Source organism: Carassius carassius, chromosome 12 (genome assembly GCF_963082965.1).
Source record: "Carassius carassius chromosome 12, fCarCar2.1, whole genome shotgun sequence".
NCBI lineage: Eukaryota > Metazoa > Chordata > Actinopteri > Cypriniformes > Cyprinidae > Carassius > Carassius carassius.
The window spans coordinates 13,414,047-13,439,190 of record NC_081766.1 but is presented as its reverse complement, the minus strand read 5'-3'; the positions used below and the strand labels follow the sequence as shown (position 1 = coordinate 13,439,190).

The 25,144-nt window shown below is 36.7% G+C and overlaps 2 protein-coding genes across 2 annotated transcripts; one reads left to right on the top strand and one right to left on the bottom strand.

The window, feature by feature from the left end:
- The first annotated feature begins 825 nt into the window (after positions 1 to 825).
- Positions 826 to 19,801, top strand: LOC132154847 (ran-binding protein 9). The gene is made up of 14 exons (XM_059563559.1): positions 826 to 1,474; positions 4,741 to 4,852; positions 5,451 to 5,503; positions 5,814 to 5,981; positions 6,249 to 6,271; positions 7,631 to 7,815; positions 7,957 to 8,069; positions 8,286 to 8,394; positions 8,485 to 8,639; positions 9,473 to 9,614; positions 10,066 to 10,187; positions 10,348 to 10,499; positions 10,703 to 10,814; positions 18,569 to 19,801. The coding sequence occupies exons 1-14, from the start codon at positions 1,258 to 1,260 to the stop codon at positions 18,697 to 18,699; spliced, it is 1,794 nt and encodes a 597-aa protein (XP_059419542.1). The 5' UTR covers positions 826 to 1,257; the 3' UTR covers positions 18,700 to 19,801.
- Positions 19,802 to 21,585: 1,784 nt separating this feature from the next.
- On the bottom strand, positions 21,586 to 23,388 carry nol7 (nucleolar protein 7). Its single transcript, XM_059564262.1, is given in 8 exon segments — positions 21,586 to 21,998; positions 22,092 to 22,169; positions 22,255 to 22,376; positions 22,458 to 22,503; positions 22,739 to 22,820; positions 22,972 to 23,032; positions 23,119 to 23,315; positions 23,317 to 23,388. Coding segments are annotated over 8 exon segments (732 nt in total). The 3' UTR covers positions 21,586 to 21,924.
- Positions 23,389 to 25,144: the final 1,756 nt, after the last annotated feature.

The following is a 25,144-nucleotide window of genomic DNA, read 5'->3' as shown; positions in this document are numbered from 1 at the left end:
CACTTAAACATACCACATTCCGAGTCATGGGTAGGCCATATATTTTAACATTTAATAATCATGTTTATTAGTTTGACATTGTTTCACTTGGAACAAAAAGGTATGTAAAACACAAACATGTCTGAACATGTTTTCATGAGAAATTTACAAATGCACCATTAATGTGTATCACAAGAATGATGAGGAATGTACTTTATACAGGTTGCAAAAAAACTTTACCTCCCAAAATAAATCAGATGCAGCTCTCATTACGTAAGTCGTGTAAGTTGTTGCAAAATCTGGAAAAGCAAAATTTCAGATCTTGATACATTATAACATTCCACTTCTACACATGCAAATGTGAAGGTTTGTAGGGGAAAACACTATTATTCACATTTGTATATAAAGCTGTGATTTATATTGTGTTTCGTAAAACTTTTGATGCTGCTTGAACAAGATGAAATGCACTGACCCCGCTGAGGGGGGACAATTAAAATAGTTTGATTCGTAGTTTATGTTGCATGGACAATTAAAAAAAAAGAAAAACTGATGATTCAATAGGTGTTGTGAGTTTCTGTGTGTGTTGGGACATCGAGGGGTGGGAAGTAGACATTTTTCTCAACAATGCCTAAGGGGACCATAATTTGCACCATAACTATATTGCCCCAGGATATATGAAAATGATTAAATAAATAAAGGAAACGTTGTAATATGTAAGTATGTATAAATTTTCTCACTGTCACAGCCATCTGAACTATGGATAACAATCCAAGCGAGAAGGAGGATGTTATTGATAGCTCGTGTCTTGTCATGTACCAAGTGCTCGGGGAAGTATGACTGGACCTTGAGAGAGCCAATCAGATCGCTGGATTTCACACTAACAACAAACAAAAGATCGGGGTTCCTTCTGCTGCTGTCTTTCTGTCCCTTTTAGCCTATTTAGTCTGTTCGATCGGCTGGATGTCGTCTTAAATAACAAGGATCAACTTTCTGGATGTCTGTTATGTTGTTGTAAGCTGCAGTTTCGCGGTATTGGCGTGATTAATTCTGTCTAGCGTCTTGCTAACTCTATCAGAGAGGCTGTTTGCTGGCTAATCGCAGTTAGCTAGCTGGCTGGCTAGCCAGCGGTCGATCCGAATAAAATAACTCCGAAATCTCAACGGCTCTTCTCCTGTGGTGTCTGACAGTGGTCTCTTTAGCCACTGGACACTGTTAGAAAGCTGTCCAGCTAAAGATAGCTGGCAAGCTGTTGGTATCGACGGCAGGAATCGGATCGCGATGTCAGGACCGTCATCGGGCTGTGGGTTTCTGATGTCGGTTGTCGTCCACGGAGACTTGGCTCTCAGCGAGCAGGAAAAGGAGCTCAACCAGCGTCTTAGAAGCCTTTACCCGGCCGTCAACGAGCAGGAGACCCCACTGCCCAGATCCTGGAGCCCCAAAGACAAATTCAGCTACATCGGCCTGTCTCAAAACAACCTCCGGGTGCATTATAAAGGTAACCGAGGCTAACAGCAGCAAATGATCACAAACACCGAGTTGTTTACCAGCTAAATGTTGAAGGTATTAGCCAGGTTAGCTCGATTCAAGTTGTACTTATGATTAACGATCTAAAAATACACTTCTGTTAGCTTCTGCGTAACGTTACTCATATTCGTCTGTTAATCAAACCTATTTTTAGCCACACAAACTGCTAAAATCGTTACGAACGATTAAGGAACGATTTAGATTGATAATTGAACACATTAGCCGATTAAAGTAAACGAATTGACTAGAAACTTTGATTACTAATAACTAACTAACGTAACTGCGACATGTTTGAATAAAAATAGCCTCCCTTTAGCATTATTTAGCACCATTCCTAGCAGTCAGCATTGTCTAGTAATTGAACTAACGTTACTGCTCTTAATTGAAGTTTTATGCATAACAATCTGTGTTTGTGTGTGCATATATATAACATGTACGTTAGTCTTTGAAAATGAACGGTGAAGGTATTAAGTTTGAAAGTATTAAGTTCGTGTATTGTAGCAAGGAGATGGTGGTGAGTTTCAGCAGCGAGCTAAAAAGATGCTTTAGTCATTTCCGGAAGTGCCTACTGTATGGAGTTTCACTGTTGAAATGCAGTCATTGTCAGCTCTTTTGACAACATGATCTGTGTACAAAGGCTGTTTTAATACACACAGGCACATCGAGGCTGACGCAGAAGCTCTAGCAAGGCCTCTGAGTGGTTATCTGCAGAGGCAGGTTTTCTGCCATCGCGAGTATGTAAGGCTTTTACTAGGAATTCAGGAGATAAAAAGCTGTAATATATGTATAATTGTATTACCATATTGAGATATTAAATACACCTCAGTAATCCAGTGAGGTTTCTGCCATTTCCCTCAGCTGAGTCATAAAGGTAGGCCACAGAATTAATTAGGCCAGTCAGTGCTGAGCACAGGTAGGTTTCAGGTAGACTGCCTTAAATTACCAGTAGGCCAAGATGACTTAATAAATTTACAAGCTACATATAAGTGATAAGACAATGATTATCGGGGGTAATGTTACCAAAAGTGGTAAATGCACCATATATTTAACTCTTGAGCCTGAGCCCTAACCTAAATAATAGTGTTAAATAATATATATATTTATATTTGATACATCAGGATTCTATGACCCATGTAGTCTGATATAGTGAGAAGATGGAGCTTGTACAAAAGGATAAAAAAAATAAAAAATCCTTAAAAATGTATGTAGAGCCCCCAATTTGGTGCAGTTTTTATTATTTAAATGACCAAAAAGTAAGGTTAAATTCTGATACCTTAAATATAAAGCAGTTAGATTATTATTTTCTTCGTATAACACACTACGGAAACGTGTCAGCTGTCACATTAGCTATATGTCCAAATCATATGGCTTCGTTGGGACATATAGCACAGTTGTGCTTTTTAACATTTTTGTGGAAGTCTTTGTTTTATTTTTCAGCATTCTTTAGCATTCTTTGGTGAATGGAAAGTTATATGGCTTTGTAAGATGATATTTAAATTAGTTTCATGATTGGTCCTCTGTAGTTTTAATTTGGGGGGAAAAGCATAATGCAATCCAACTCGATGGTTAAGAGATGTATATAAATAAATGCTCCTCAACAATCTGTTTTATGATAACTGATACATACATTTTTACACAATAAAAAAGATTTTCTAGTTAACCTAATTTGCTTTAGTCCAGTAATGGCTTGTCTTGAAATATTAATAATGACATAAAGATTATTGTCATGTTCACTTTATAAAAATCTCAATCAGATTTCACAGCAAAAAGTAATTTTGGAATTGAGAACTTATCTGCTTACCCCCAGGGCATCAAAGATGTAGGTTACTTTAGCCCCTTCACACTGCACGTTGGTCCCAGAAAACTGCCGTGTCACCTTCTGTGTGAAAGCAAACACGTCCCGGGATTGATTCCGGGATTGATCCCAGGTTGGGGACCTAGTAACATTGCTGGGTTCAGTCCCTGAACGATCTCTGTGTGAACAAAAGCCAGAACCAATGCCATAAAGGGTGTGTCGTAGTGATGACGCACATTATCGTGCGACTCTTTTACCGGGTGTTTTGAAGGCAGATCAAAACTCGCGATGAAAAAATATGTGCAAACTGTAATGAAGCAGAGATAAGGTAGTTCCTCACTATCTGCGCTGAAGCTGAGATCATTTGCCAGTTTAAGTGAAAGTTAATATGCCTAATGTTTTCGACACATAAATTATATGTCACATCCTGATGTCATGTGTCTTTATGGGACTCTAACCCACGCACAGATTCCGGGAAATCACTGGCAGTGTGAATGAACCAAAATCTAACGATCCAGGAGCAATTGCCGGGAGACATTACCTGTGTATTATCTGGAATCTCGGTGTGAAAGGGCTTTTGTGTCTTCAGTAGAACACAAACTGAGATATTTAACTCAAACGTCTGTTAGTCATATAGTGCAAGTGGATGGAAAACACGGCTAAAATATACAACAAAACAAAAGACATACACAAACAAAACCAAATTAAACCATGCGGCTAGTGACGATCCATTGATGTGTAATGATGTTGGATGTCCAGGGGGTAAGCAGATAAACATCAAATTTTCATTTCTGGGTGAACGATCCCTTTAAATATATAGCTAATATGAAGCGGTTTTGAAAAAAACAGTGAAAATAAAAATAAAAAACACTGCCAACAAGTTCAAAACATCAAACTCTTCCTTATTGATACACAGTTAGAGCTATATAGCATATGCTTATTTTTGTGTTCATGTTATATCTTGTACTTTTACTTCTACCTTTGTATTTGATGTTGGTTTGGTTTTATAATTAACTGCCGTGTTTGTTCAGAAATTGAGAATTTTGAAATTGAGAAAGTGACATGCTGTTTTTTTTTTTTTTTTGTAAGAAAAATCTATTTCAGGGGGCATATTATTGACTGTTAATAACAGTAAAAAAAAATATTTTATGAATTTCTGATATTGTTTTGGCTATTGCTAATAAAAATGGCAATAAATATGAAATCCCAAATTTAGAGCAGTACATATTCACATGAAATATACTGCCATTTTTAAATATCACAGTTAATGTGCAGTGTTTTTCTGTTGCCAGGCAGATATCATCAGCCAAAAGTGTGAGAGCCTAAACTCTCAAAGCTAAAAAATAATTTTTTTGCAATGTTAAAACATTACACATGTTCTGGTGTTCCTTGTGAGTGGTACAAACCATCAGCAGTTGTAAATGATTGTTTATGTCTTTCAGGTCATGGAAAGACCCCAAAAGATGCGGCATCTGTCCGTGCAACACATCCTATTCCAGCTGCCTGCGGTGTCTATTACTTTGAGGTGAAAATCATCAGTAAAGGACGAGATGGGTATGTGACAGATTCTTTATTTTCTTAAATGACTATAAAGGGAAAAGTTTAAAGGTGCACTCAGTATTTTTTCTTAAGTTTTCCTGGACTTTTATTGTCACCTAGTGGCTTGGCTGTAGCATTATGCCAAAGTTTTTCTTTACTAATATATAATTATATATTATATATAATATATAATATAATATAATTGTAATACTCTATTACAAGTCAGCACTGATTACTTTATTCTGTGAGAGAAAATGTCGGATAATATGAAGTTTACAGAGATGAAATAATTATTATTAGTAATGCTGGTCATATGATCTCAACATGGTGGCACTCATAAAGTGACCTGTTCCATGAAAAATGACAGCTTTTGTTCAGTCCAGAGTTCTTATAGTTAACTAAACAAACAAACAAAACATTTTTGTTATTTAACTTGATGTACTAAAATAATAAAAAATTTTTTAAAATAAATTACCAAATACTTTGCAAAATCTTTAAATACAAAATGAGTTATCAGTGATACTAAAATAACACTGATTTGAAATACTTTTCAGCAATTTTAACCTCCTCGAAGCAGAACTTTTTATCAAATAAATGCTGTTTTTGTGAGCAGGTACATGGGGATTGGCCTGTCAGCTCAAGGGGTCAACATGAACAGACTTCCAGGTAAATCGACTTTCGGATGTTGATGTGTCACTGGGCTTTTATTGCTAGTTACACATTAGCTATGTCATGTTTTCAGGTCATTTGTGTCTAAAATGTCTGTGATCACTATAGATGGACAGGTTTTGTAGTTTAGATGCAGCTAGTAGCTGTTAACTTGATCCTCCACCTTTTGACACGCACTGGGTGGTTACTCTTTGACTACAGCTTGCCAGGGAGATGAGAGTTTAGAGAGCTTGGTGCTCTTTCCTAGAGTTTTTGTGGTTCTTTGTTTCCAAAAATCACCAATATGTGCACAATGTTCTGCCCTTAGGATGGGACAAACATTCATATGGATACCATGGTGACGACGGGCACTCCTTCTGCTCATCTGGCACTGGGCAGCCCTATGGTCCCACATTTACAACAGGCGATGTGATTGGCTGTTGTGTGAACCTCATCAACAATACCTGTTTCTACACCAAAAATGGCCACAGTCTTGGTAGTAAAAAATTTAATCCCACATTAAGATCAAATACTTTCTTTAATACATTCTTTCTTATTACTGATCATTAATTCAGTGAACATTATATATGCTAATGTATACTAATATCTCTAAGAACAGAATATTTTTCATTTAGGATTATTTAGTAGTTTATAGGAGATATGAAGCATTGGCTATTTTAACACCATGTATTCCCACAGTTTCCTACTCTGATCTTGATTTTACTTCAATATTAATGCAATTCTTCCTTGTCTTCTTTTTCAGGGATAGCTTTTACAGATTTACCAGTAAGTGTCTGTTTTTCTTCATCTCCGCAGGGTTTGAAATTAAGATTTTGGTGCCATATTATATTAAACACCTCCGTTCAAAAGTCTAGGGTCAAATTGATCATTTATTTTGACAGAAATATGGTAAAAAAAAAAAAATCAATACTGTGAACTATTATTGTATTTTAAAATAACAGTTTTCTATATATTTTCAAAGCTGAATTTTCAGCAGCTATTACTCCAGTCTTCAGTCACATGATCCTTCAGAAGCATTTCTTATTATTATCAATGTTTAAAACTGTTGTGTTACGTCGTTTTGGTTATTGGGCTACCTTGTTGAACGCATATCATTATATTTCACAATTTTTTTTTTCCCAAATATAATTAATTAGTCCAACGAACCGTTCGGTCCATAATGCGTACCGCGTACCGAATTGAAAGCCTCATACCAAACGGTTCAATACGAATACGCGTATCGTTACACCCCTTATATATATATATATATATATATATGTATATGTATATATATATTCAAAATTACTTTTGAATGGTGGTGTATATTTTGATTATTTTAGTTTTATTATATTATTGTTCATTATAGTTTTATGTAGTGTATACTCTGATAGTTTCATTAGATAAATGTATGCTGTTTACAAGCCGACTATATCCATGTCTTTTGTTAAAGTGTTGTCTAAATATTGAACTTGCATTGACACATCATTTGTTGCTTTATAGATTTGTTTTTGTCTTTGTCTGCCTGAGGGTCAAGGGGTGATTGATCAGTTGTATATTTTTCGTTCTATTGTAATATTTTCAGATATTGTAGAGGAAGCCTTTTGCTATTGTTTAGTCTTTCCTTCCTTTCTTCATCATTCAAGCTGTTGGACTGACAACCCCCAAGCATTGCTCTCGCTAACTGAACAGAGGCCTGTTTGGGGCTAAAACAATAATCCATTGAGCAGAAAACAAAGTTGGCTGGTAACCAGCATTCATGCTAATCTGAGTACTTCTGTGAAGCATGTCAGTTTAGCAGCCCTGACCTTTTTTTCTATTGGACTATGAGCACAGAACCTCCCAGAGTTATTCTTCAGAAAGCATCAGAAAATGACTAATATGTGCCTATGCCCTGATCTGACCAAGAAGAAACATTTTAAATCTGATTAAAATCTTTTTTTCTAATCCATCTCATTCTGAACGCCGTGATAGACATTAAACTAAGCAACATTTTCCATAATTTATTTTAAGCTAGTCTCATTTGTTTTATGAAAAAGTCTTTAGACATTATGTTTACATGCACATCATTAACAATTAAAAAAAAACTGTTAAATTAGCCAGTAACTATAATCCATATTTAGTAAAATGTGCTTATTTTGCTTTTAGCCCAACCTTTATCCCACAGTGGGTCTACAGACCCCAGGGGAGGTCGTGGACGCCAATTTTGGCCAGCATCCATTTGTCTTTGATATTGAGGATTACATGCGTGAATGGAGAACCAAGATCCAAGCCCAGATTGACTGCTTCCCCATTGGGGAGAGAGAAGGAGAATGGCAGGCCATGATTCAGAAGTGAGAACTTTTGATTTGGAGTATTTTTGTAAGGTTTATTTCAACCTAGTTACCAGTGTCTAGTTTTTAAAACCTTTCCAAAAGTAATGAATGGTTGTACAAGTGGCATCTTTTTCTGACATATTCACTCTCTCTTATTAGAATGGTGGCCTCCTATCTGGTTCACCACAGTTACTGTGCCACCGCTGAGGCCTTTGCCAAATCAACTGACCAAGCCGTACATGAGGAACTCGCTTCTATCAAAAATAGACAGAGTGAGTCTTCCCAGATAACACAAATAGGCTATTTTGAGTCTGTCTGAATGTAAAAGTCAACATGAAATTGTATTGGCACGGTTTATTAACCGTTTCTGATCCAGTGATTGAATTGAATGTATCTGAATGATTCATCAATGCACGTCAGCATGCAACATTCAGGTTTGAACATTCTCAACTCAGTACTGAGTAATGATGTCATGTTTGTGATTGCAGAGATCCAGAAGCTAGTCCTATCTGGCAGAATGGGAGAGGCCATAGAGACCACTCAAGAGCTTTACCCAAACCTGTTAGAGAGAAACCCAGACCTCCTCTTTATGTTGAAGTAAGTGTGATGTGTGCCGTCTTTCAGGAATTAGCACATCTTCAGCAAAGACACTATATACACAATGTATCTATTTCTCTCTCTTTCCAGAGTCAGGCAGTTCATTGAGATGGTGAATGGCACTGACAGTGAGGTCAGGTGTCTCGGTGGGAGGAGCCCTAAGTCACAGGATAGTTATCCAGGGTCCCCCCGTCTCTTCAACAGCCCTGTTCACAAAGCCAGCAGCTCCCAGACCTACCAGACAAGTACATATTATATCCACCATTTTGTTTTCTGCCAGCATGGGTGAAAAAAAAAAACTTACCAAAAAGATCTTACAAAAATCGGGGCTTTTGCATCAGAGAAAAAAAAAAGTAGTTTCAAAAAGTACCTGCTTTTAGCCGTGCTCGCACCGCAGGAACTGGGAACATTTTTAATTATAGGAAAAAAAAATTGGGGGGGGGGGGGGGGGGGGGGGGACTAAATAAGCTCCTACTTCAGAGTAGGGTGAAACCCAGCACAATAGGAACTACCAGAGGTGTAAGTGTACTTGATTAGCCGAACGTATGCCATATGAAACTCTGGCACCCACCATTTTTTTAAAAAGCTGTCTAAACACAGTTTACATATTCAGTACTAAGTCCATGAACTGGTGGTACGAAAGCAATGGAAATGGCTCCAGGGAAAACATGGTTGCTAGTTCCTATAAATGAGTTCTTGTAACTACCTGGTGCATTAGCCACTTATGTAGTCTTCATTCAAACAGCCATTTTGATTAGTGGCTCTCAACCAGGGGGAACCTAAAAGTTTTTAAATTATTTAAATTGAGTTATGTTTGCATGATTAAAATGCTGAAAAATACCAAAAATAAAGAGTTACATAATTGAAATGAAATCACGTTTAACGCAACAGAAGTACCACATGTACATGTCGGCTTAACAGACAAATATTGTCTTGGACAGACATGGGCCTTGAGGTCAAAAAGGTTGAGAACTGCTGATTTTATCATTTTCAAATCAAGGCTAATTCTAGACCAGAATGACCTGTTGATCATGAATAGATGTTATCGCTAATCATTTGTGCTTCCCTCTTTTTCCAGGTTTTGATGGTAATTACTGTAATGGTGTTTCATCAAGTAAAGGCCACACCTCGGCCCATAGTCACAAGTCATGTCCGCCTACCATACCAAGCCCCGAGCTTGGTGTCCTGAATGGCAGTCGGGGCCAGCTGACCATCATCAGGTATGGTCTTTGTTCCATAGTGCAGTGAAATATCCTAAAAGTTGACATGAAATAAAAGTAAAAAATCCCTATTATTTGTTCATGCATGTTATAGAATGATAACATGCATATTTTGTTTTTGCCTCTGTAAATGTATATTTAAAAAGTCATAACTGAAATGACCGCTTTCTTCAATTATTTAGTCCAAATCTTCCGTTCCACAAGCTCACATTCATTCATGAGTGCAATGCCCACATCTCAAAATCCATAGATAGAACCAAATCCCTACTGCCCCCCCCCCCCCCCCCAATAATCTCTTCCACTCTGATGTACCTTCATAATACAAAAGATAAGATCTGTTACAACTTCTGTTTCATCACAACTTTCATTCTAAAGGACAAATTATATAAGAACATAGTAACTGTAAAGCACAAAATAAGCCTGTTGTGTAAATGTTAACTCTTCCTCGCAGTACTGAGGTGGAGATGGAGGTCGATCACTTCTCAAACGGAGTGTCTGAATCCTCTTCAAATGGATTTCTGAATGGCAGCTCTACTCACGGGATAGACTTGGAGGAATGTGATGCAGATATGGGTGAGAACATTAATTGGGCTCAGTCTTCTGTTAAATTCCTGTGCATCTGCAATGCAATTTGTTGTGGGTCAAAGGGTGTCGTGCGTGTGACTTCATTCAATTATTTTATGGAAATGAATCGTGGGCACCATTTTAACTGAATTAAATATTCTGTGCACAGAAGTGGATAGTGCTCTGTCTAAGAGGCAGTTGTGCGGAGGGAGCCAGGCAGCTATTGAGAGAATGATTCAGTTCGGCCGAGAGCTACAGAGCATGAGTGAAAACTTGCGCCGTGAGCGGGGCAAAAACTCAGCCAATAAGAAGATGCTCAAGGTACTGCCTTCAATATACACTCATTGTAAAAGTTGGATATAGGTGGTGTTTGTACCTGTAATCACAAATATTATTTAGAAAAACATATGCATACCCTTGACACAGACAAGGAATTTTACAAACATGGAGGTGTGTATATATATATATATATATATATATATATATAATATGTTTTAATCCTCTTACTGTCTCCATTCCGGCAGGATGCATTCAGTCTGCTGGCATATTCAGATCCCTGGAACAGTCCTGTGGGCTACCAGCTAGACTCCATCCAGAGAGAGCCTGTCTGCTCAACACTCAACAGTGCAATATTAGGTAGGTACAGCATTAGTCTTCATATATTTGAACTCCTCTCTCTTGTTCAGGCTCCGTACAATATTGAATACTGCACTCAGTGTATTTGAGCCAAAAAAGCCTTCTTTTCCCGAAACTAAGTAATTAGATGCTAATTGTCAGGAACAACATGATAGTACATATACATTTTTCACTTATCATTTGTTTTTGCTGCTCTAATTAAAATTTGATGATTGCAGCTTCAGAACTGTCTACAGTTTGCCACACTATGATATTCATTTGTGTTTTAGATTATATTTATATGGCATATACACTACCATTTAAAATAAAGTCAAAACAGTGATATTGTTAAATATTATTCAAATTTAAAATAGCTGTTTTGTATTTAAAAACAGTTATAAAAAGTACTTAAAGGATTAGTTCACTTCCGGAATGAAAATTTCCGGATAATTTACTCTCCCCCAGGTCATTCAAGATATTTATGTCTTTAGACACAAAGAAATTAAGGTTTTTGAGCAAAAAATTCCAGGATTTTTCTCCATATAATGGACTTCAATGGTGGCCAATGGGCTGAAGGTCCAAATTGCAGTTTCAGTTCAGCTTCAAAGGACTCTACACAATCCAACCGAGGAATAGGGGTCTTATCTAGTGAAACAGTTAAATTTTTAACCACAAATGCACATCTTGCACTTAGGGATGTAAAATATTGATTAATTCCATAATCGATTGTCGTTTAAATTAACAATCAATTAACCCTTGTGGATTGTTCAAATTCACTACACTTTCGAGTTGTTTGGGATGAAAACATCCACTCAATTAAACTGCTGTAAAAATGTATCAGATTCATATTTTTTTTTTGCATAAATCTGTTAATCAACCTCAGTCCTGATCAAAACTACCAAATGTTTTTAAAAAATCCAAGATTTTAACTCTTTAATTGCCAAGTTCATAAATGATGTCACTGATTTGGGGAAAAAAAACACACAAAATGACTTATTTTCAATATAAAACTAATTGTGGCTGGATTTTTTTTTAAACTTTTTATAACAGTCTTGGGCATGTCAAAGATTAGTAGCAACATTGGCTTTGATGCATTTTTAGTTTTTGTGCAACATTAGATTTAATTTTTTTCTCCCTAATTTGCTGTTGGTGGCTGTTTTTGCCCCATTGACTTCCATTATAACGACATTTTTTGATTGCAAAGCCATGACACCATGTAATCATGCATTCTTGATTGTTTGTGGTTTTCCCTTTTGGGAAGAGGTCAAATTTGTTAATTTTACAGTTGATCACTAGGTGGGACCATTAACCCTTTAGATGGGCCGTGCAAAAAAAAGCTTAGTTTCTGACTTGTATATGAAGCTATATGGAGTATAACAGCATATTATATTGAGTGTGTGTGTGTGAGAAAGAGAGAAAGAGTGTGTGTGATAGAGACCTTTGCGCACTTACCTTAATGTATTTCAGAAAATCACAATGTACACCTCAGCTCTTAGAACTACATGGAGTAAACAAAAGTGTATTTATGCACCTGCTGCCTTTTAATGGTGGTGAATGTATTGGGTTGTTAAGTGATGACGTAAGAAGCGATGTTTCCGGGTCCAGGCCTCAACTCGCTTCACTTGAGAATATGACCTCAGCAGCCGTTTATGAGCACTGTTTATTCATATTGATAATTTAAGTTAATTGCTTTCAAACTTACGATATACACTACAGTCTCCGTGCTCATAGCGTCCCAAACACAAATAATTTTTAGATATTTTTTCATTGTCTGGCTATCTGGTACTTCGGTATGAAGTTAAAGGTTAATATTATAACTTTTTCGCTAGTATTCTATCACATTGTGAGTTTATATTAGCACCTTTTGTTGTTTTCTCGTGGTAACTGATACTGAAACTGAAAAGTACGTGGATTTAAACAATTGCATGCCATCATGCTGGATATTTAATGGTGAGAAGAGCAGCAAGCAACACGAGAAAGGGCTTGACTTGAACCAAAGTTTTAGAAATGATTATGTAGCGTGACCCCTCCAGCGAGCTGCAGCTTATTTGAAGTTGGTATTGCATTTTGGTTCATAATACATTATGTTCATAAATTTGATGCGAAGTAGATTTTTTACAGGATTTTAAGGTTTTAAACTGGCTTTACCATCAAGAAAAGAGGAGCATTTCACTTATAGGCCATCTGTACTTTTCACCATCAAAAAAAAAAGCAGGTGCATAAACACACTTCTTTTTTTATTGTTTACTCCATGCAGTTCTGAGAGCATGAGGTGCATATTTTGATTTTTTCAAATACTGTACATCAAGGTAAGTGCACAAAGGTCTCTCTCACACCCTCTCTTTCTCTCTCTCTCTCTATCACACACACACTATAATTTGCTATTATACTCTATATAACTCCATACAAGCCAGAAACTATGCCTTTTTTTGCACAGGCCTATCTAAAGGGTTAATGGTCCCACCTAGTGATCAACTGTAAAAAATAACAAATGTTACCTCTTCCCAACAGGGAAAAACCACCAACAATCAATAATCTCACACACACACAAACACTATAATTTGCTGTTATACTCCATATACAAGCCAGAAACCAAGCCTTTTTTTGCACAGGCCTATTTAAAGGGTTAATGGTCCCACCTAGTGATCAACTGTAAAAATACATTTTTTTACCTCTTCCCAAAAGTGAAAACCACAAACAATCAAGAATGCATGATTATATGGTGTCATGGCTTTGCAATCAAAAAATGTTGTTATAATGGAAGTCAATGGGGCAAAAACAGCCACCAACAGCAAATTAGGGAGAAAAAATTTAAATCTAATGCTGCACAAAAACTAACAATGCATCAAAGCCAATCTTGTTACTTATCTTTGACATGCCAACAAATCTGTGGGTCTATACCCAAGACTGTGATAAAAGGTAAAAAAATCCAGTCCACAATCACTTTTTATATTGAAAATATGTAATTTTGTGTGTTTTTTTTCCCAAATCAGTGACATCATTTATGAACTTGGTAATTAAAAAGTTAAAATCTTGGAATTTTTTTAAAAATTAAGTTTTGATCAGGACTGAGGTTGATTAATAGATTTATGCAAAAAAATTGAAAAAAATATTTATCTGATACATTTTTACAGCTGTTTAATTTAGTGGATGTTTTCATCCACGAACATCCCGAAAGGGTAGTGAATTTGCCCACAGTGTACCGTTGAGTTTTTGAAAAATTTCAAAGCATTTTCCCAAAATATGGGTCAAAATAAGATTTGTCACCAAAAATCATTCCATTAGCTCAAACACAGAGAAAGTTGTGGCCAAAATAAGACTCAACTTTACCCCCTAGTGGACGAAAACGTCCCCAACAACGCACAAGGGTTAATCGATTAATCGTTAAACGTAATGCTGCAAATTGCATCTATTGCAGGCAGCAGTCACTGGCATGACAGGATGTGCAAAAGCCACACACACACAAAACGTTTTCTCACTTGAATTAAAGGGGTTTTAGTCAGAATAAAATGGTAGTAGCAGGATTATAAAATGAATAGATGTGATTATGATCTTTTGATAAAATGAAGAGAGTGCGCCATACATTTGAGGTAATTTATTTAGTTGACTGTTTTCTGGCACGGAGACCGCTGAATGCGCCTCTTTAAATGGTTTTGTGGTGCTCGTTGTTGTATTTTAAAACACAATTGCAATGTTTTCAACTGACATTATGGCATTTAAAATAAAATTATTTTGGCACGGTTGTGAATGCGCTGCACATTAAGGCAAGGCAAGTTTATTTATATAGCAAATTTCATACACAATGGTAATTCAAAGTGCTTTACATAAAAGAAAGTAAAATGATAATGAAGAAAAATAATAAAAAGAATAAAACAAGCAATTTTAAAACTTTTACAATTATTAAAAAATTTACTTATTTAAAATTAATTTAAATCAGTTAGAAAATGATTTTACATAAAATAAAATAAAAAAAAAACAGTGAAAATATAGTGCAATCAGTTCGGACATTGCACAGTGCTCATTCAATAAATGCACAGCTAAACGGATGAGTTTTAAGTCTAGATTTAAATGTGACTAGTGTTTTAGCACATCTGATCTCTTCTGGAAGCTGATTCCAACTGCGGGCAGCATAGTAACTAAAGGCGGACTCCCCTTGTTTTGTGTGAACCCTTGGTATTTCTAACTGACTCGATCCTAATGATCTGAGTGGTCTGTTAGGCTTATATTCAGTGAGCATATCTGAAATATATTTCGGTCCTAGGTCATTTAGTGACTTATATACGAGTAAAAGTACTTTAAAATCAATCCTAAATGTAACTGGAAGCCAGTGTAAGGACCTGAGGACTGGTGTGATATGCTCAGATTTTCTGGTTCTAGTCAGAATCCTGGCAGCAGTGTTCTGGATGAGCTGCAGCTGTCTAAAGGCGGGCGTACGCGATTTTTGCTGTCGTACAAGTTCGCATGTGATTTTTTTTCAATCGTGTGGAAATCTCGTATGGTCGCGGCTCGTATCATTTGCGATGAATTACGAGCCGAGCAGAGTGGCTTATGAGTACTTCCCGACCTCCCGATAATTTTTAAACATGTCTAAAAAGTTTGTGAGCTATCGGTTTAAATTTGTGACGTGTGCGGTTGAACGAGCCGATTTGTTGATTTATTTGAAGTTGACCAATCACGAACTAGGAAAACCACAGAAGAAGAAAGGCGAAGACGGCAGCGCCACGGCGATTGTGGACTATTGACCAGGAGGATAAACTCCCTGAAGTCTGACATGAACAGCGAGCGCTGTATGATGTTTCTAGCAACGTGTTCCAATGCCTTTTTAGTTCTCTCTCTCTCTCTCTCTCACACGCGCATATGTAGTTTACAGGGACTCTCCTTAGACGTAACGGTATTCTATATTGTATATCCCCATACACTACCTCTATCCATCACGGAAAATGCATGTTTAAAATTTCTATTAAACACCGTATAGTATTTTTTAAAGCCATTTGGTTTACGAGGGCACAGGAATTGTCCTCACAAACCATGTTTACATTGTAATACCTATTTCAGATATTTATAAACCATATACAAGAACACACACACACAGGGTGACCAAACGTCCCGGTTTCCTATCGCTGAAAAATAACCTGTAAGTTACTTGTAGGAAACAGTCACGGCTCATATCAATATTTTATATGCAGTTATGAGAGAGGGAGAGTAGTTATATTAGGCGCGTTCCACTTGAAGCAGCGCTGCACAGAATGATCACCTGTATGACATCAAAGTACCGCGAGAGCGATTTGAATGCATTGGATATGTGTGCTCTCTTATCGCTCTCGCGGTACTTTAATGTCATACAGTGATCCTTCTGTGCGTGCAGCGGTGCTTCAAGTCGAATGCGTCTATCAACTTCGTGCGATTGCTTCTGGAATTCGCAGGTTGTAAAATCGTGTCGTATATCATCTCGTCCCTACGATTTTCAGATAAACTCTCTCGTGCCGTGTGCGTGGACATACGATCTTCCGACCATTCGAATTCGCACCGTGTATGCCCGGCTTAATGGTCTTTTTGGGAAGACCGGTGAGGAGCCCATTACAATAGTCCACCCTGCTGGTGATGAAGGCATGAACTAGTTTCTCTAAGTATTGACTTGAAACAAAACATCTAATTCTTGCAATGTTTTTAAAATGATAGTATGCTGATTTAGTTACTGCTTTGACATGACTACTGAAACTAAGGTCTGTCTCCAGAATCACACCAAGATTCCTGATTTGATTTTTAGTTGTTTGACCCCTAGAGTCTAGGTGTGCATTCACCTTGAACACTTCATCTTTGTTTCCAAATGCAATGACTTCAGTTTTTTCCTTGTTTAACTGAAGAAAGTTCTGGCACATCCAACTATTAAGTTCATCAATGCATTGGCAGAGGGAGTCAATGGGGCTGTAGTCATTTGGAGATAAGGCTAGGTAAATCTGGGTATCATCAGCATAGCTGTGATAGGCAATTTGGTTCTTTCTCATTATTTGACTTAGTGGCAGCATATACAGGCTAAACAAGAGCGGTGCAAGAATTGACCCTTGTGGGACTCCGCATGTCATGGACGTCCACTTAGACTTATGCTCTCCTAGACTCACATAATAGCCTCTCCCTTCTAAGTATGACCTGAACCATTTGAGTACCATCCCAGAAAGCCCGACCCAGTTTTCCAGTCTCTCTAGTAGTATGTTATGATCGACAGTGTCAAACGCAGCACTGAGATCTAGCAATACCAGCACCGATATTTTACCAGAGTCACAATTTAAGCGAATATCATTTATTATCTTAATGAGTGCTGTCTCTGTGCTGTGATGCAGTCGAAAACCAGATTGAAAATTGTCCAGGTATCCATTTGAGTTTAAGTATTTGTTCAGCTGATTAAAAACTACCTTTTCTATAATTTTGCCTATAAAAGGAAGATTAGATATTGGTCTAAAGTTGCTCAAAATGGTGTTCTCAAGATTGCTCTTTTTCAGGTGGGGCTTAACAACTGCAGTTTTTAAGGAGTTTGGAAATGTCCCAGAAAGAAGTGAGGCATTCACCACTTCTAAAAGATCTGCTTCTAAGCAGTTAAGCACACTTAGGTGAACTGCTTCCATCGGCGCCGCTGCAGCAACACACTGTTGCTCACATTAATTTGATCCTGCTGGATTCTGTTATAGAAAATGTAATATTTTGAATTTTTGCATTCCGGTAGGCCTAGCCTATTTGTTTTAAAAAATCCGACATACAGTGCATTAGATCATGACCGCACGTGCTTGCTTGCAGACGAGGACGAGCGAGCGAGGCTCTGGCTAAATTCATTTGAAGATTACTGCTCCTGTCTCATTCGGCACAAATCCAATGTTTTCATATTCGCAATGTATTTGAATGTTAAACCATTATTTATAATGTAAACTACCTGTCATGTGTCCCGCAGCCCTGCAAAGCGCAGTTATCTGATGAAATGACTTAGTTACTACATTTCTATTGCTTTTCATGTTGAAGAACTTTTGTGTTTCTATTTAAATGTACTTTTAAAGTTTAAATCACATTAAAAGCTTAATTAGTACACTGTGAATTAATGATGATGCATTTATATATGATCACTGTCACTCGCACGTGTTCTGCACACGAGCTGCACGCAGCCCAACATTAAATCAGTTAACCAACCATCTCTTTTTGACAATTAACCGATAATCAATTAATTGTTTGCATCCCTACTTGCACTAGCTCGACTTCACACATTACGTAGTCACATTGGAAAGGTCAAGTGCAGTTAGCTCTTCATCTGGGTACTTCGGTTCAGAAAGGTAGGGTGAGGCAAAAAAACTCCCATCTCATCGTTTGTGACTTTCCTCTTTCAGACGAATCAAATCGGGGTTACATTAAAAAATTGTCTTGGCCCCTCCAAGCCTTTCAAAGGGGGTAAGCAGGCGTTGGTTCTCAGCAGTCCAGAAAACGTGAAATAAAGTTTGCACATCTGTACTAAAATGTCCCTCACATGGCTCCAGGGGTGAATAAAGGCCTTCTGTAGCAAATCCATGTGTTTTTGTATGTATGTATTTCAAACGTAATAACCTTTTTTCTCACTTCCGCTGACTGTCGTACCCTATGGCCAATATAATGCATCTTTGCTGAAATGTTATGAAAGAAATTAATTTAAAAATGTTTGAATGGTGGTGTCTATTACTGTTTACTAGAGCTTAATCTTACATCAAACAATTTAACATGCATATGTAGCATTTAATTATCCTTTTTTCTCTCTCATGCAGAGACTCATAACTTGCCAAAGCAGCCTCCCTTGGCACTCGCCGTCGGCCAGGCAGCTCAGTGTCTGTCCCTCATGGCTCGCACAGGCAGCGGATCCTGCGCCTTCGCATCAGTGGATGATTACCTGCACTAACCCCTGGAGAATCATCCCTTTAAATGACCACGTGAAAGAGGCCCACATCATCCCGGTCCATCCAAGACCCCCCAAACCCCCCCAAAAAAACTGGGGCCAGCTTTGAAACCACGGCCTGAAGAACTGAGCCTCCACATGGCCAGACCCATCCTGGCTCTCTGACAAGACTGGATCCTCTTCACCCAGGTCGAAACTGGGCCTAAAGACATATTAGGAAGAGGGGTTCTTAAAAGTCAGATAAATTCCCCAATCATTATGGTCTTTTTTTTCCTTTTTTTATTTTGGGGGAGGGGAGGAGGTGCTGGGTGGGGGGTGCAGCAGGCTCTGATTGTTTGTTTCCTAATTTACAAGGCATGAGGAAAATTATTATAACATAATGTTATTACCAGTAAACTTGCATATAAGATATATTTGTTCTTGGTTGAAAGCTGGCAGAGTGAGCGAGACCGAATAACTAAGGTCCCACCGCGGCAACGCCCTGCTATTTTCTGGTCTCAGCTTGTGTACTTTACCATTTAAAAAAGAAAAGGAAAAAAAAAAGAAAAAATATTGAAATTATATTAACACGAGGAGTGGAACATTTAGTTATCTTACAGATCAAAAAAGTTACAACCCAGAAAACCTAACACTGCTGGAGTCATCCTTAGTAGTGGTATTTAGTATAGAGCGTTAGTGTGAGCTGTCTTGAGTTATGCCCTTTTTTGTGCAAGCGCACCCTCCCTCTGCCAACTGCACTGCAGGATTGATGCAATGTTTCGGACACGTTGATTTGTAATTGTATTGATGTCTATGGTCTTTTCATCCACCCGATCTCTTATGCCTAGTTTAAAAAAAATCCATATTCTGGTGTTCTCTCATTGTTGCCTGCACTGTGTTTTTGTGCAGTTTGGCTGTGCGACAGGAACATGGTGAAATTAAGGTCATATCCAGTCCCAGAGAGGCAAGCCTGATCCATTGTTTTTTTTTTTTTTTTTCTCCTCTTGTTTACCAGGCAATCCTTCAGATCATCAGTACTTTTAAAACAAGGAGAATGGTACAGTATTGACATCAACACTGTCTTATCATTTTCAGTAATAAAACGTAAATACCCAGTTGAACGAGATATACCGGTCTGTTTTGACATTTCGGCAAGCGTTCGGATGTATGCGATTACGTATGAGTATGTTAACCCTGAAATGAGGGAAACTCTAGGTTTTCTGTTTCAGAATGGGAGGTTTGTCAAACCCGAGAAAGCAGGCTAAGTCAAGCCCATCTCTGAAAGAGAGCTAACTTATACTCTGAGTCAGTTACCATGGTAACTTACTCTATGGAGTAGGTTTTCTTCGATAAACCCAGTTTCTTTCGGTCTCCTCCCCCTTTTTAAACACTTCATTGATGCACGCTGGAAAAATGCTCTTCTTACTAAGTGTAAGAATAATAAATATAACTAAATATAAAAGATAAAGATTGATTTTCTATATAAGAAAATTATATAAGATACTTACATTTATCTGACGCTTTTATCCAAAGCGACTTACAATTGCTATATATGTCAGAGGTCGCATGCCTCTGGAGCAACTAGGGGTTGAGTGTCTTGCTCAGGGACACATTGGTGTCTCACAGTGGATTCGAACCCGGGTCTAACACCACAACACTACTAGTCTTGTTTCCTGGGGGATTTAAATTAAGTGCATTTACTTAAGTAAAATTATATGCCAGTGTGGTAATAAAAATAATCTTAATGCAAATGAAAAACAAGATTATTCTAAATGTCTATTATTAAGTGCAAATCTACTTTAGCTCCGCCCTCCATCGACACATAAGGTTAAATACGACACGTGAATAACAGCTTCAGTGGTGTAGGCAGTAATGTTTTGGGCACCGAAAACTAGCTTGTAAGGCGATTGATTGTGTTAGAGTCCGGCTTTTGCCGACCTCGTTCTTCTCACTTTTCCCATCACATTTCAAATTAGAATTTATTTTTAAAGTAAAGTGCCTAACGAGTGTATAATAATGATACAATTACTTATAATTGTAATAATCATTTACAATCTGTTATTACTAAATCCTGTTAATGTATAACAATGCTGAGGTGCAAATGTATCTGCCAGTATAAAGTATAACTACCATCTAATTATTATTTACACTTAGCCTGTTGCAAAGAACTGCTACTTTTACATGGTAAATAGAATATATCACGATTTTCACTGTACATAGGATCTATCGCTAAGAAAGTATGTTAATTCCTCTTGTAAATAGCCACTGCCGATTTTTTCTTAATCTATTGGCAGATCATTTGTAAAATAAGAAAAATGCACTTAAATTATTATTATTAATATTCTTATTTCATATATATTTTTTGCCCATGAGATACCATAAAATGATTAGCTATTAGTTCATTTATCTAACGTTCTGCATTATAACACTGAGAAGAATTACATTTGTATTGAGTCTGAAGTATGCAGACGGCTTTTTGGCGGGAGCTGTTGCCATGGTGAATCGTAATATCGGCACTCCATTGATAATGTCTCTTTATAGTTGTGGTGCACGTGCTTAACTCAGACTCAGTCAATTTAGAGTTGATTAAACCAACTCATTTCAGCTGTTCTATAACGGAAAAAAAAAGTCAGTTTCCCATATCAGGGTAAGTCAACTCAGAGTTCAAGTTTAAACTCCGAGTTGGTTGAACTTCCTTAGTGAAACGGCCCCCTGATGTCATATATACGGTTTTAAAGAATAACCTAAACCTTATGGATTGGGAACAAGTTGAGTAAATTAATTTTTATTTTTGGGTAAGCTTTCCTTTTAGCTTCCTTGTAAAATTCTATAATCATGACTTGTTTATATGGTCATCAGAGTCTTTAGTTTAATAAAGTCTTATGTACAAAGTAACTGACACATTAATAGTTAATCCTTCAATCGGTTATACATTTATTGATGAGTAAAGTAAATATTTAAACTTTTAAAACTTTTACTTGAGGCAGAAGCTGAATGTAAATTTAAGTTTTAATTTGTACACGATGTAAGGGAAGTAATTTCTTTTTAAATGACTTCATCTTATTTGATAACAAGGTTTAATATTTTAAAACTATAAGGCTCAAAGAAAAAGGTTTGAAATAAAGGTGTCCTTTTGAAAAATATGATCCACAAGGTCAAAAACAGCTGGATGATGGAAGCCGTCTCCAGATGTGATGGTTTTCATGTGTTGAACTCATAATTAAGCAGTTCTTTCTCCTGTTTTATGTCTCAGAGAGGAATCAGTTTCTGCTGGCGTATAAACCGTTTGTTGGATCTTGTAATCCTCGCTTTTTTGTAAGCACCTATAAATGAATGAAAACAGCTCAGCCGGTTGATTTACAAAACTCGTTGAGGACATAATATACTCTGCTGAACATGAAAATTTCACTACTCACCCAATTTTTTATTCGCAAACTCCACAGCTGCACCTTGGCTCGCACCTCTTTTCTTTTTGAGGGACAGAAGCTCTGCATCTGAAGATAAATATATACACATATTTTGAATAATCAGTTGGTCTACAAAATCTGGTAAAAAAGCAAGGTCAGCGCAGGAGCTTACTGGTGGTTCTTTTGGTTCCTGTTCCATAAAGGCGCGACTGAACGAAGTCCATGGCCCTTTGTTGCAGTGATTTGGCATCGGATTCATCCTTTATCCTCATTACTCTGTAGCTGACTGGTAAACTGAAATCAGACATATTTTCCAGATGTACACTTGGAACCCTTTCAGTATGATGAATGTAAACACATTATTATTATTATTACCTTTTGGAGGTTTTCTTAGGTGTGGTCCCGGTCTTCTGTTCCTTATCTATAAAAGAGTTTTGTCATTCAATACTTTAACCAACCAACAGAGAAATTTTTTTTTGAGTTCTAGATTTTTACAGTTCTAGAATTACAAGGTTGACGATTTTATTACCTTTTTTGTTGTGTGGTGGCTTTGTTGAAACCTTTTTGTTTATTCCTTTATTGTCTGGTGGATATGTCGGTCTAAAATGAAGGATTAACAATATACTAAGTTTCCAAAATGATTTAAGGAATCAAACCGTTTCTATTCAGCTGGGGAACTTACTTTTGGGGTTCTGTATCAAACTCCTCCAAGAGTTCTTGAGGAAGAAGTTTTCGCTTCTGAAAAACAAGAGATATAACGTTTCACGATACTTTGCCTAATGCTAAATATGTTACGATTTATTGTGAATTACGTTAAAGTGGATAAACTTTAGTTGATAATAATAATAATAATGTAGACATCCTGAAAACAATATTCACCACCCTGTACCTTTTGTTCTTGAAACAGCTGTTGTCTCTTTCTTCTCTTCTCCTTCAGCTGGTTCTTTTCTCTGGAAAACAAAGTGTAAAACAAACATGTTTACCCCGCTCGCGCTCATGTGCTCGTTGTCTGGAGCCAGTGGACTAACTCACAGACCTTTTGGCTGCATCCAGCGCATCTTTAACGCTCTTCAGAGCGACACTTTTGGACGCATCAAAAGCGACCTCCTCTGGGAGTTCATCATCACTCGATTCAAACTGAGTCTGTGTCAGTTCAGACATTTTGTAAGTCTCTTTAAACGTATTCAGCCTGGCTTTAGTACACACGCTGGACGGGACTCGCCATATTAAAAAGCCAACGACACTGAACGTACATTAAAGACAAGCAGAGTAAATCAAAAGTATAGACAGCAGTAGATGCTGCCATCTGTTGGCCCGGATGTCTCAGCAAGATCTGCTCGTAACAAGTACTTTTTTTTTTTTTTTTTTTTTTTTTTATTAAACTTCAAAAAACACAGTCAAAGTACAGTTACAGCACCAATAATACACCTGAAAATATATAACACAAACATAATATAAAGAAAGAATAAGCATTCAAAATACACATATAGCCAGGGGGTGGGCTAAACATTACATAAATATATTGAAGGATTTGCAAATGGAAACTGTCTTAATTGCTTTCTTATTACGTGAATAAAAAATCGTGTTCACATAAATTTGAATTTCTTTTTCAAGAACCAAAAATAAAGGATTGGTTTTACTGTACTTACATTTATGGATATGAAATTTCGCAAAAATTAAAATTAAATTTATAATGTAATACTCTTTGGTTTTATTTGAAGGGGTATTAGTAAAACCAAATAAAACGTTTTCTAAGCACAAAACCAAAGTGGGGTCAATGTTATCAATTATAAATCTAGTCAAATCTTTCCAAAATATTTTAACATAATAGCAATGCCAAAAAAAATGAAACAAAGTTTCAGTACTCATATTACAAAAAGAACAATTCAAATCAATGTCATTTTTAAATTTAACAAGAAAATTATTTACTGGGTAATATCTATGTAAAATTTTAAAAGATACTTCCTTGACTTTATTTACCAATATGTATTTGTTTGGCAAGGTCCAAATGTCATTCCATATTAAACCATTAACTAAGCTGTTCCAATAAAATATACAGTTAGGAGAAGAAACTATATCTTCTTGAAGCAAGGAACGAACAGTTTTGTTAACATTAATATTTCTAGGGCCAAAACAAAGTTTTCCAATATGGGTATCAAATAAATCAAAGGTAGAGGGGGGTGTAATACTGTTCTGGGTATTAGCTCTGAATAATGCCAAAACTCCTGTCGGAATTGCATCCATGACAATGGAAAAATCCTTTGGTGTTACAGGAATTCCATGGACAGCTAAAAACTCAGAATAAGTGAGTAACATGCCTTCTTGATTTAATAATTGACTGACTCGTATTATGCCTGCTGAAAACCAATTTTCAAAAAATAAAGATTTATTTTTATATAAAATATTGTAATTATTCCAAATCAGGTACCTATGGGGAGAAAAGTTATGCTAATATAATAGAGACCAAGCCAGCAACATTTGTTTATGAAAGCAGGAAAAGCTTAAAGGAATTTTATCAATTTTGTAACTGCAAATCAAGAGAAATCTAAGACCACCTAGTTTGGAAAAAACAAAATTAGGTATAAAATTCCATAGAGAATTTGGATTTAGAGTGAAATGTCTGATCCAGTTAATTTTAAAGGTATTATTTAAAGTGCAGAAATCAAGAAAGTTCAATCCTCCTGATTCATATGTATTCATTACTGTAGATTTTCTAATGTAATGCGTTTTATTTCTCCACAGAAAATTAAACAATGCAGTATCAACATCTTTACACATTTCCTTAGAGACACTAAGTGAAGTGGCTGCATAGACTAATCTTGACAGTCCCTCTGCTTTACACAACAAAACTCAACCTTTTAGGGATAAATCCCTCAAAAGCCAATGATTCAGTTTTGCCTTAGCCTTCTGAAGAATAGATTCAAAATTAATCTTACACCTAGATTTCTGATCCTTTGTGATAACAATCCCCAAGTACGTTACAGAATCCTTCACTGGAATATTAGCAATTTGTTGTAAGTCAGTCTTTAATAGATAACAATTCACATTTATTAATGTTTAAA

What these genes read in the sequence shown, in the direction of transcription:
- LOC132154847 (XM_059563559.1), top strand. Translation starts at nt 1,258, where the DNA reads ATGTCAGGACCGTCATCGGGCTGTGGGTTTCTGATGTCGGTTGTCGTC. An exon ending in CAAAAATGGCCACAGTCTTG is followed by an intron (nt 5,982 to 6,248) that starts GTAGTAAAAAAT and finishes CTTCTTTTTCAG; the next exon opens with GGATAGCTTTTACAGATTTA. An exon ending in GGCCAGCTGACCATCATCAG is followed by an intron (nt 9,615 to 10,065) that starts GTATGGTCTTTG and finishes TCTTCCTCGCAG; the next exon opens with TACTGAGGTGGAGATGGAGG.